The sequence below is a fragment of the Sapajus apella genome, unplaced genomic scaffold, assembly GCF_009761245.1.
Source record: "Sapajus apella isolate SASKATOON/1434 unplaced genomic scaffold, GSC_monkey_1.0 scaffold187, whole genome shotgun sequence".
In the NCBI taxonomy this organism is placed as follows: Eukaryota; Metazoa; Chordata; class Mammalia; order Primates; family Cebidae; genus Sapajus; species Sapajus apella.
This window is the reverse complement of record NW_022437127.1, coordinates 785,586-797,926: the sequence shown is the minus strand read 5'-3', so window position 1 is coordinate 797,926 and position 12,341 is coordinate 785,586. Positions and strand designations below refer to the sequence as shown.

Below are 12,341 nucleotides of genomic sequence, written 5' to 3'. Positions count from 1 at the left end.
TGAAACCCCGTTTCTACTAATAATACAAAAATTAGCCAGGTGTGATGGTGCACACCTCTAATCCCAGCTACTCCAGAGGCTGAGGCAGGAGAATTGCTTGAACTTGAGAGGCGGAGGCTGCAGTGAGCTGAGATTGTGTCACTGCACTCCAGCCTGGGCAACAGAGCAAGACTTTGTCTCAAATAATAATAATAATATTATTATGCTAGATTACAGTAATCCTATCACATGGAGTGATAATTATGAAGGTGATGATAGCTAATATTTGTGAATGCTTACTACGTGCCAGGTACTGTTTTAAGATCTTGACGTGCATTAACTCATTAACTCCCCAGCTTGGTTCCTAGCTTGCCTCCCTATGGCAGATACCATTTTCCTTTATTATTTTGGAAGCACTAGTGAGCATATTGTGACTCTTTGGATTGTATGCTCAAGAGACTGAGGCTCAGAGGAAGGAATTCCCTCTCGTTCCTGTTTAAGGCCCACTTTCCAAATTCTCTTTTCTCATCTTAAAATCTTTCTCTTTTCAGCAGTTGACATTTGAAATAGCTATTATCTTCAAGGAAGCCTCACCTCCCTAATGAGAGAGGTTTGACCCTACTCTGTGTTCACAAGCGGACAAGAATGCGAAGCATAGCTGTTCAGTGGTACAAAAACCACTGCAGGGTTTGTTTCTTTGCCTTTCTAAATTACAGAATTATGTCTTTATACTTGCAAATCAAAATTTGTCTAGATTTTTTTCCCTGGTGCGTGATGAGTCCCTTCCAGTTTGCAGTGTCATGTCTTTTATCAGCTCAAGGAAATTTCCTTATATCTTTAGAGCTTATGGTTGGTTCACTTGTCCTGACTTTTCTTCTGGAGCATCGATACCTATGTGTTGGATTTTTAATGTCTTTCCTCTATATTTATTATTTCTTTTTTGACAATTTTTATCTCTTTGTTCGTTCTTTTGGCATTTGGGAGAATTTCTGATATTGAATCTTTACAGAATTGATTTGGTCTTATATATTGCTAATTCTGCTCTTCATTCTTAAATTCTGCTGTGGCATTGTTTGCTAACTCTGCCAGCTCCTTTTACAATTCAGTCTAGCACCTTATTATCTTGTGTTTTATGTATTATTTTATAGAGTCCATGTGTTCTTTATCCTTTTTTTGAGAGTACAAAACAGATTTTAAATAAATAAATTTTTATTTTTAAAATAAAGATCTTTTGAAATTATGCTATTCTTTTGGTGTTTATTGTTTTCTTCTCATGTCTCTGGAACTTCCCCAGACTTCAGGTTATTCTCTGTCTAGCTGTTGTGTTCCCTATCTGTTACTTATCTATAAAACTGAGAGTCTCATCTGTCCCAGAATAGGTATAGGACCTGAGTAGACACAGTAAAGTTACGTCAACAGAATTAATAAAAATGTAAAGAAGAATCCTCAACTGTTAGATAAGTAAATTTCTAAAAAATACTTAAAGGAAGACAAGTAATCTATAATTCAAGAAAAATATAGAGTTGTCCTAGAATTTAGTGCCTCGCTCTGATACAATTATGAAAAAAACTGGAGGAAGTGGGCCTTCTGATCTGAGAGATCTTAGAGAGATGAACTATTTTTGTAATATCATAAGGACATTCCTTGTCATGATGTCTGCCTTAGAGATATGATGGAGATTTTTTTTTTTACTGTTAAGTTATATTCCACTGGCTCAGGTCACTTGTGTTTATCTAATCTCATCATTTTCTCTGGGTTGTACTGACCTAACTCAATTTTGGAGGTTCCTCATTGTTTCTTCCATCTACAGATCTAGCTAGTTTAAAGATGAAAACTGCAGCAGATGAGAAAGAAAAATACAGCTGGAAAACGTGGATGAATTAGAAACACTAAACAGTTTTCAGGAAAGCTGAGTGGCCGAGAAAAACAGATGCTGTAGGAAAAGAAAAAAAAGAGGACACAAAAACTGTCCTGGCCAAAGGGGTCATGACCATACATTATCCTCGGATGAGGGCTTCCTTTATGGTGACAATTGAACAGAAGCATTTAGAGCAGATTACAATGCATATTATACGTACAATGAAATCATTGAAACAGAAAAAAGGGCCAAAATTGATGTCTTTGCCTTAAATCTTGCTTCTTTCTAGTTTATTCTCTCCACAGTGGTCGGGGCAGTCTGAGAGAAAATGACCAACAGAATATGATGGAATTGATGGTACGTGACTTCTTCCAAGTTTAGGTCATAAAAGACACTAAAGTTTCTGCTTTGGCCTCTTGAATCACTTTCTCTGGGGGAAACCAGCTACTGGGTCATAAAGACACTCAAGCAGCCCCATAGAGGGGTCCAAGTGGAGAGAAACCACTTGCCAGCATTATCTTGGTGGTCATGCAGCTGTGTGAATGAGTGGATCCTACCATCCTGGTCAAACCTCTGCTAACCGAAGGCCCCACCTATATTTGACTGCAGTCTTCTGAGAGACCCCCAAGCTGCTCTAGAATTCCTGACCTACAGAAACTGTGAGGGATAATATATGTTTGTTGTTTTAAGCCAGTACATTTTGGAGTAATTTGCTACGCAGCAATATACAACGAATACAGAAGTCATCACAGGTAATATATATATATATTTTTTTGAGATGGAGTTTCGCTCTCGTTACCCAGGCTGGAGTGCAATGGCACGATCTCGGCTCACCGCAACCTCCGCCTCCCAGGTTCAGGCAATTCTCCTGCCCCAGCCTCCTGAGTACCTGGGACTACAGGCACGCGCCACCATGCCCAGCTAATTTTTTGTATTTTTAGTAGAGACGAGGTTTCACCATGTTGACCAGGATGGTCTCGATCTCTTGACCTCGTGATCCACCTGCCTCGGCCTCCCACAGTGCTGGGATTACAGGCTTGAGCCACCGCGCCCGGCCACACGGGTAATATTTTTATTAAATAATTGCATGGCACAAACCTGGGTCTCCATCTTTGTAGGCTTTGATTTTTGTTTCTATACCACTCACTGACTGTTAAGCCACATATTTTAGGTTTTTGTTATAATCACACCTAACCTCAATGTACCCTTTGGTTAGGTGTGCAATAGATAACGCTAGATACTAGAACAGATAAATCTTGACATCTGAGTGGATTAATATAATAAACGTTTATTTTTCATTTCATATAAGGTCTAAAAGTCCAATTAATGGAAATTGGCAGGGTAGGAAGCCCTCTGATCTACAACATCCAAAAACTGACTGACATCTTCATTACAAGGCTTCCAAGGTTGCTAGGGTGACAGCATCTTTAATATGTGGCTTCTGGGGTTGTGCTAGGTGACAACATCCAGTAATTCATATGAAAATATCTTTTTCTTCCTTTATTTGTGACAAAGAAAGTTTGCTTTATTTCAAGCTGGAAACTCCTGGGACCTTCAGGGAACCTCTTCCTCAGCTACATGCCTCTGTAGTGTCAGCTTGCTCTACTGCTGGGGAGTGCTTGGCTGATTACCTTCTTCCTGCCCTGGGAGATGTTTCAGGAATCATTCATTCATTCAGCAAACATTACAACGTTCCAGGCACTGTGCCAAGTACTGAGTATTCAGTGATATAGGATAAAATCTCTGTCCTAAAGTTGCTTGCAGTCAGATGGGAGAAAAGCAAGTAAATACAATGATTTGGTAAGTGCTGTGATAGAATGGGCACAAAAGTACTGAGAGACCATAAAAGTGGGAGCAACTGACTTTTCTTGGGAAGTTTGTAAACTTGCATAAAGAGGAAGACAACTGAGCTGACTCTTGTAGGATGAGAAGAAGCTGACCACAGGAAAAAGGCTGGACAGAGCACAGAGTCCTGAAACAATGTGACATTCATCAGTATCTGCCAGGACTATCCATATTGGGTTACTGGCCAATAGTTCTGTAAGGCTGGGGCTCAGGAATGTGTAGACAAATGTGAGAGGTGAGACTAGAAAGGTGGTGTACTAGTTGGGCTGTGTTAGCAAGAGATGATTTTGGCTATGTTAAATTTAAAAAAAATAAAAAGAAACTCTGGGGTAGCTTAGAAAATTGAAGGAAGGCTGAAGAACCATGATCTGAAAGATGTGGAGCCAAACATTTCCTGGAAATCTAGGTAAGAAGAAACTAATTGTGAATATTTCTTCAGGAGCCAAGATAAATGAATTCCAACCAATTTTCAGTTTCGTTGTTACTCCTATTGAGGATTCACATTCCAGGGAGAGAGTGTCTGATTGGCCCATTTGGGTGAAAAAACCTGACCCTTAACCATGAGATGCTAGGGGTTCATCAAGACTACATCTAACTGAGGAAGGATGTTTCCCATAGATGAAATGGAGATTATAAAAGAAGGAGAATACATTCTGCTCAGGTAAAAACAGTTGTAGTTTCTAGGTGGGTTGGGGTCAGTAACAAAGGGCTTCGTAAGTCATGTTAAAAAAATCTAGAATTTATTTGGTAGGCAATGAAGAGCCATAGAAGGAATTTGAGCAGAGAAGTAACATGATAAATCTCAGACAAAAGCTTTCGGCTAATTTGATTTTGTTATCAGTTTATTTTTATCTGTAACGAACAAATTTAACTCTTTCTATAGTTGTTATTGACATGGAAGAGAACAAATATCATTCTACCATTCCTTTCCATAGTCCAAACAAATACACCTTTTATTTTTTCCTGAGATTTGTGTAGTGAATGGGCCGGGGAGGTGGGGGGGGAGAAATGGACCAAATCTCCATTGATCAAGAAAGTTTTCATGTTCTTTCTGAATCAGATTCTCTTCCCTCCCACACAGTGATGTGCTAGAGCTGGTTTGTACTGGCTGGCGAGAGTTGTTTGCTAAATTTTCAGGAATCCTGTGAGTCATTTGTTAAGGATAGTCATTATTAACAATTAAGTTATATAAATTTAAACAAAAAAGATATGAAACACAAAGGTAATAAATATTGAAAGCTGACCACTTCCTAAATATTGTACTATCATCTGTGTTCTTGAGGTTATTTATACCTACTGAATGGTACACATCCATTGTATTGTGGAAAACTTCATAATGTTACAGTATTGCACATCTTCCCAACTCTGCATTCAGTGACATTATGCTCGTAGCATAATGGTGGGAGTGGGAGAATTTATACCAAGGAAATTGGCAAACACTACAAAGTCAGCCTGTTAACCCTGGAGAGGGCTGGTGGTTAAACATTTACTAACATACCACCCTCACCCCCTGTACCTGACTCCCCTTGTTTTCTAGGCCCTCAACTCCAAAGGAAAAATAACTAGAAACTGAGGCAGTCTCTTCACAGTCTAGTTCAGCTGACATATAAAAAGAAAAAACAAAGCTGGTGAAAAGTCAAGTTAATTTTATTTGTTTTATAACAGTCTAGCACATGACTACTAGCTCTGACACAAGGATGTGGAAGGTTGGAGAATACAGGACCACCATCCCAATTATGCGTCTCTCTTTTGGAGAGATTTCTTCAGGTCGTTTGTTATGAATGTGTTTCATAACAAACTGAGTCTTTACACTTTGTTTCATAGATGAAAAAATGCAGAAAAAGGCCATGGGGCCATCTACTTTTCCCTTCGGGAAACCTTATGAATTCTTTTAGAATCTTCTTCTTTTGGGCGAACTTCCAGAAAGCAGTGGCGCTGGCGACTCTGGGATGTCCCACTGAATCATGGTGACTACTGCCAGAGCTGAATACCACCTTTTTCTTGGTTCTGGGAGCTGCAATGTCTAGGTGAACTGTCTTTCATAAAAGTTTTTCTTTCCTCTTACCCAACTGCTGAACCTAGAACTTTGTGTCCTTTTTCTCCTCCCTTCCCCAAGCACATATTTAGTTATAATACAATAATTGCAAAAAGGGAAAGTCTCCCTGCCTATTTCGCTATCACTTCTAGGTACCCACTTACTAGTTTTACAGATTTTATTTACACTCAGAAGAGTTTATCTTGCAACCAGGCAAACAGTTCTCATCTAAACTTTGCTAAGTTGGGTTGTGCAATCCTTTCCACATGGTATGCTTAGAGGGTAATTCGTGGTGAGGGAAAGGAGCGAAGAGGAAGCTGAGGAATGGAATGGGACATGCAGTTGGGGTGGCGTTTTCTTTCTTACTTAGCATGTGCCCAACGACCCTCCTCAGGAACTGGGGAGGAGCAGTGATTGGTACCAGTCTTGCCACAGGCCTTCCGCATGACCTGGACTGAGAGTTCCAGCATGCAGCTCTGTCAGTGTCCACGGAGTCCCTTTTGCCGTGAGTCAGAGACCCTCTCAGTGGCTGATGCTTCTCCACTTCTCCATGTGTGATCTCCACTGGTGAGCTCTAGTAAGCCGAGTCCCTTCAGCACCTCTTTCAGCAACCAATTCTTGTGTGATTAAAGAGATTCTTTTTTTTTTTTGTACCATAATTCTTAGGAATTCAAGACTACCTGTTGTCCCTCCAAATTTATTTTCCTTATTTTCCTTAGTTATTGACCCACTTCTGATCAGTATCTTAGTTAACAATCTATGCAGTATTTGAAAGTGATGACTGTCACTGCTTCAGTATACATTTTACAATATGGACTTACAAATTTTGACGATGACTTCTTTTTTTTCCGTTTATTTCCAAATTAGTAAGTTTTTAAAAAGATCTATAACATCTTGTGAAGGAGGGGCAGAACTTATCCTCAATTAACATAGAGAAAACTGTCACATAGAGCAGGTAAGCGGCATCTTGGCATACCCAGAGTCAGGAAGGGCAGTCGGCACCGTCCCCAGGTCACACAAAACTTCAGGAATATCTGTCCAATGCTGTACTGGCTGCTTCCCCTGTGTGGCAGGGGACAAAGACATGATGAAAAGCAGACTGGCTTTTTTACAATGCCCAAAACACTAGGCGAGGGTTTACACAGCCAGGCTCTAAACTTTCTAACTGAACTTTGAGCACCTCCAACCTTCTTGGTCACAGATCTTCCCTGATGGCAGTGTTAGAACTGCTATCAAGTGATTAGTCCCTTTCCTCTGGAGGGAGCTGTACTCCTGATGTCCCGCTGTCTAATGTATCTTTTTATTGGTAGGTCCATGTGCCCTAGGGTTTTTATCTAATAAGGGACCAACTAGGAGTAGAAACTAAATCTGGACATAATGAAGCCCATGGGGATTATAATCCCAAGTCAGTCATAATTATTTGCCTCAAAACAGATGCTGAGGGGTGCAGCTGCCTAGAGCAAGGACCACCACAGACATGCAGCTGCTTCTGAATGAAACTGGCTGCAGTCACGTGGCAGCTTCAGACGGGGCATCTTTCTCAGCAGATGAAAGTAATTGGCAATCTGTCTCCAGTCATTTCTTAAGGTCAATGAGCCCCAGGTTCCTACTAAACATACGGGGTTAAGATTCTGTTTGGAATCTCTTCTGAGAAAACTGGTCTCTGGAGTGTCTGCTTCACACTGAAAAACTCTCACCAGGTAACTACGAGGCAGGTTGGGGGCACAGATGGAAACCATCCACCTCCCCTTCTTCCCAGTCTCACTGCTGTTGGCCCTCTCAGGGAGTGGTAGCTCTCAGCAGGCTTCATGCTTGGCAGCCAACTCAACCTTTATGACACCCCTGGACGTAGGAAGGTGACAAATGCCAGCTCTAGTTCGTAGGCAGAAAACTGAAGTACAGAGAGCTCAAGGCACAGTAATGATACAGCCTACTAAATGGAAGAAATAGAAACAAAATCTCAACCCCTTGATGGCTGTGTCTGTTTCTTCCTAAATAGGCTTCTCTTTTTATTGGGAAGACTAAGGGAAACTGTGGGGACAGGGTGGGTACGTGCATTGAAGTGGGATGCTGCTTCAACTGAGGAAAGACACACACACACACTTATGTCCCAGCTGAGATGAGGAGGCCAGCAGCCCTGTTTCTACAACTGGTATGAAATGGCGTTTTACTTAGAACAGGATATCAGTTTTCGTTTTCTTTTCTTTTTTGTATTAGGCTCTAGTTGAGATAGACACTTTATTCTGGTAATGATCAAGCTATTCATAAGGCTCTTTTTAATTGGGTCTTCAAGAACAGAACTATAGGAACAGTAGTGCAGCTGTTAGGGTCAAGGGTGCTCGCTCTGGTTCTCAGGCCTGGGATCTTATTAATTCTCTCACCATAGAGGAGAAGGTCTGTGTGGAATAAGGTTGCCTACAGGGGGTACGATCAAGGAGTAGTCAGAAAGCCATGTGTCTACAAGATAAATATACCTCTTCTCTTCAACATGCCTCCACTGAAGGTTTGTCACTTTGGGTTACACAGGTAAAAGATATACTTTAGTCTTTCTCTTTTAAATGCAATTTTCCCCAGGAGTAGTTACCAAACAATCAAACCTGAAAATGAGTTCAATTTTTAGACTACTTTGCTTTAGAATGGGTCACCAAGAAATGGAAATTTTGTCAAGGGGAAGGAATAGTTTTGGAGAAAGCCTGCTTTGGAAACGTATATTTTGAATGAATATCTTAAAAGGAAGGTAGTAACCAGAGGGCAGCAAAGGGGATTGGTAGGCTTTGAGATGGTGCTCATTGGGATTGGGAAGATACAACAAAGGCTGTTTTTCTAAGCTCCTCTTTTGGGTCACTTGCTGGCCTCCTGTCCAGGTCCCTGCCATGTCAACTTGGTTTCTATAACTCCTGCACTGTCTTTGGCACTGCAGCCCATGAAGCATAGTGTTGGTTTAGATGAACCATCTTAGTTTTCTCTTCCTGCTCTGGTAATTGATTGGCTGAGGGTAAAATTGCTCCCGGTGTGAAATGTGTACTTTTATGTGAGGCTTTCCCCTGACTAGACTCTGTGTTTGAGGAGGGTGAGTTGTGGGAATACGAGGACAGGAGCCCTTCAAGATTTTTCTTGTTCCCTTTAGCCTCTGTGTCCTTTCTAGGAATGAGGTTTGGCCTGGGACCCCACTTTGGGATCCTGGCCGTGTGAGCACTTACTTTGTGTGAGGCTCCCTCTGATGCCACTCTGATGTCCCTTTTGGTACATGTCTTGTGCCTGCACAAGGCCTGAGAGCTGCCTCTTCCTAGGACAGGCCTGTGAGCAGGTGTCCTTCCGCTCAAAACTGGGTTTGCTTCTAGTCCCTGATGAAAAGAGGTATAGAATTTAGGCTGAGCACTGATGCTGCAAGAGGGGAATAAAGAAAGGATCTTTGCTTCAAGGAAAAAACTGCAACCAGTCCTCGAAGCCTTTTGATTTCACAGGGAGAGTTTCGGCATCTTGCTCTCTTTCTCTGATGATACCCAGGGCAGAATTCCCACCAATACAAAGCATATCATTGCTTCAGAACCCAGGGGCTATAATGACCCAAAAGAATGGTAAGTGAGAACTCTGGATATCTCCTGGACTGATGATTTAAACCAAACACTCCAAAGTAGTGAAACAAGGTTTGGGAGCCACAGAAACGAGCTGAGACCATAAATAAGAAGACCGATTCCATAAGAAAGCTGGGCTAATTAGCAAAAGATGATATTGCAAGTTGGTGCCTCACAGGTTAAATTTGGCCTGCACATATTTCATTTGGTCCACAGGTTGTATATAAAATTTAGTTGCCAACATTAACAGTTTCAAAAGTTTCAATTAAAATTTAGATTTCATGGGCCAGGCAGGGTGGTGTACACCTGTAATCCAGCATTATGGGAGGCTGAGCCCAGGAGTTTGAGACCATCCTAGGCAACATGGTGAAACCCCATCTCTAGGAAAATTAGCCAGGTGTGGTGGTGTGCACCTATAGTCCCAGCTACTTGGAGGCTAAGGTGAGAGGCTCACATGAGCCTGGGAGGTTGAGACTGCAGTGAGCTGAGACTGTGCCACTGCACTCCAGCCTGGGCAACAGAGAGCCTGTCTTAAAAATATATATATATTGGATTTCTGGCTTCCCTTGAGAAATCGGAAAGACCAGGTAACACTTCATGGTACTTATTGCCTGGAAATGAGCAACTTCTCCTGCTTTCCAGCTTTCACAGCCCCATTCTCTCCCTTGCATTAGAACAGGGCCGCCTTGTATCTTACGTTCATTACCTGTCTGTATTCTGCAGACTTTTGAGCTGGGATCCCCAAAATAGGGTCATATGATATCTGCTTCAGAAATGCTGGGATGATAGATTCTGGCTGAGTTAGTGAGCTTGAGACAAGACTGGTAAAAGGCTATGAGGCAACCCCAATTCTGATGTAAGGGTTTCTATGGAGAAATGGGCATGAAAGAAGAGTCCCCCACAGCTGTTGGGGTTGGAGGAAGGGGGCAGTCCTATGAGACTGGGAACTTTAGTGGTCCATGGGTTTATCTTGGTAGCCCTTATGCTGGATGTGGGAAAGGCTGTTTCCTAGTTGCCTGGCATACACCGCCCTGCTGCACTGCCTGTCCAATCAGGGGCGAAGGCAGGAGGCAGAAGACTCAGATCGTGTTGGCACATTTTCCTTTCATCTTGCCTTATGTAAGCCTGGGCGTTTTTTTTTTTTTTTTTTTTTTTTTGGCGTCACTTCATACAGTTAGATCGTCTGACCTGGCTCGGCTGCTGGCTTTGCTCAGCCTGCTCAGGGGTCTGGCATCATCTGTCGTCAGCTCTGGACAGAGCGAAGTCGTCTTCTCAGCTGGCAGCCCTTGCTTTGCCACCTCCGACTGCAGCTCTTCTTTTTCACCCTCCTTCCCCACTCCGGGGGTCTCTACTTTCTCCCCCTCTGGCACTGCCACCTTCTCCTGCCCCTCTGTGGTCACCCTCTCTGCTTCCTGCTTCTCTTCCACCTCGGGTTCGGCTCCCTCCTCTGCAGGCGGCCCCTCGCCCTCCACTTCCTGCACCCCCACCTGAGCGTAGGAAGGCAGAGTCTCTTGGTAGCCCCGGGACAAGTCACCCAGGGGTGCCGTGCTGATCTTCTCCTCGAACTGATTGAAAGGCTTGGCAGAGACTGGGCTGGTCTCCACCATCCCAACCTCGGTCAAGGGGAAATAGTGGGAAACGATTTTCTCTTCTTCTAGGAGCTGATACCCCTTGGCTTTCTGGATGGAGGAGACAGCAATGGAGTGGAGGGATTTCTCAGGAATCTCTCCCAGGGGCGGCTCTACGGGCCTCTTGAAGGCAGCCCGGATCCCCTTCAGGCCCAAGTGGCCCAACTCCATCACGTTGAGGAAGAGGGACACGGAGGCCACAGACAGCATGAACAGGATGAAGATGGTTTTCTCCGTGGGCCGGGACACGAAGCAGTCCACCACGTTGGGGCAGGGCCAGCGGCTGCAGCGATACAGAGGCAGGATGCGGAACCCGTACAGGAAGTAGTGGCCCACGACGAAGCCCACTTCGAAGAGGGTCTTGAAGATGATGTGGCAGATGTAGGTCCTCAGCAGGGTCCCCTCCAGCCGGAACTTCTTGGCACCTTTGCCGCCGCCGCCCTGGTCCGCGCCCAGCGGCCCCCGCTCGCCGCCCGTCCCCGCCTGCGGGCCCAGCTGCTCCGCCTCGCGGCCCCTGCGCTTCTCCTCCATGCGCACGTGGTGCACCGCGTGGCCCAAGTACATCAGGGACGGGGTGGACACGAAGATGATCTGCAGCACCCACAGGCGGATGTGGGAGATGGGGAACGCCTCGTCGTAGCAGACGTTCTCGCAGCCAGGCTGCTGGGTGTTGCACACGAAGTCGGACTGCTCGTCGCCCCACACGAACTCCGCGGCCGTGCCGAGGATGAGGATCCGGAAGATGAACAGCACGGTGAGCCACACTCTGCCGATGACGGTGGAGTGCTCGTTCACCTCCTCCAGGATGTGCCCCAGTAAGCTCCAGTCGCCCATCTCTCACCCACCTGGAGAGATGAGGGAGAAGACAGAAGCTGAACGGCCGCAACGCAACTCCGAGTCAGCGTCTCTTTGCTAACTGGGTACCCCTCCTTTCCAAGTTGCGGAACCCTCAACGTGTAAACAGCGTCTATTCAGCGCTTCCTCGGTGCAGACTACGACTAGGGAACAAAGGAGGCCCCAAAGAATCTGCTTCCAATCGCTTCCTCACCTGTAAAATGGGCTTAATAACAATACCTATTCTCATTCACTTCACAAATGGTCTGAAAGCATCGATGAGGCAATATCTGTATAATTCCTTAAGCTTCACCAAAAATAAGGGTTCATTGTTGACCATAAATAGAAACCCTTGGTTACATGGATTTAAATCAAGGCTGCATACTGCTCTAAGTTTCATGAGACATAATGCTGAAAAATTACCTGATACTCTGGGTGTCTGGGCTCCCAACAAAATTCTTGTATGTATGAAATTGTCTGAGGCCATCTTATGTTTGACTGTGTCAGAATATATAATGATCAGATGTTTGAAGGGAAGTGGAAGGGGATTAGCATTTATTGAATACCAACTTCGGGATAGAACTTTG

General features: G+C 44.0%; 1 protein-coding gene and 1 long non-coding RNA gene across 3 annotated transcripts in view; one reads left to right on the top strand and one right to left on the bottom strand.

The window, feature by feature from the left end:
• Positions 1-2,526, top strand: part of LOC116543395 — a 5,751-nt gene extending 3,225 nt beyond the window's left edge. For both annotated transcript variants that reach the window (XR_004265563.1, XR_004265562.1), the window contains exons 2-3: positions 531-589; positions 2,127-2,526. This is a non-coding gene — a long non-coding RNA (uncharacterized LOC116543395). The remainder of the gene's footprint in view (positions 1-530; positions 590-2,126) is intronic.
• A 7,238-nt stretch (positions 2,527-9,764) lies between these two features.
• On the bottom strand, positions 9,765-11,813 carry GJA8 (gap junction protein alpha 8). Its single transcript, XM_032268926.1, has one exon. It carries the CDS (start codon positions 11,752-11,754, stop codon positions 10,459-10,461), a length of 1,296 nt encoding a protein of 431 aa, XP_032124817.1. The 5' UTR covers positions 11,755-11,813; the 3' UTR covers positions 9,765-10,458.
• Positions 11,814-12,341: the final 528 nt, after the last annotated feature.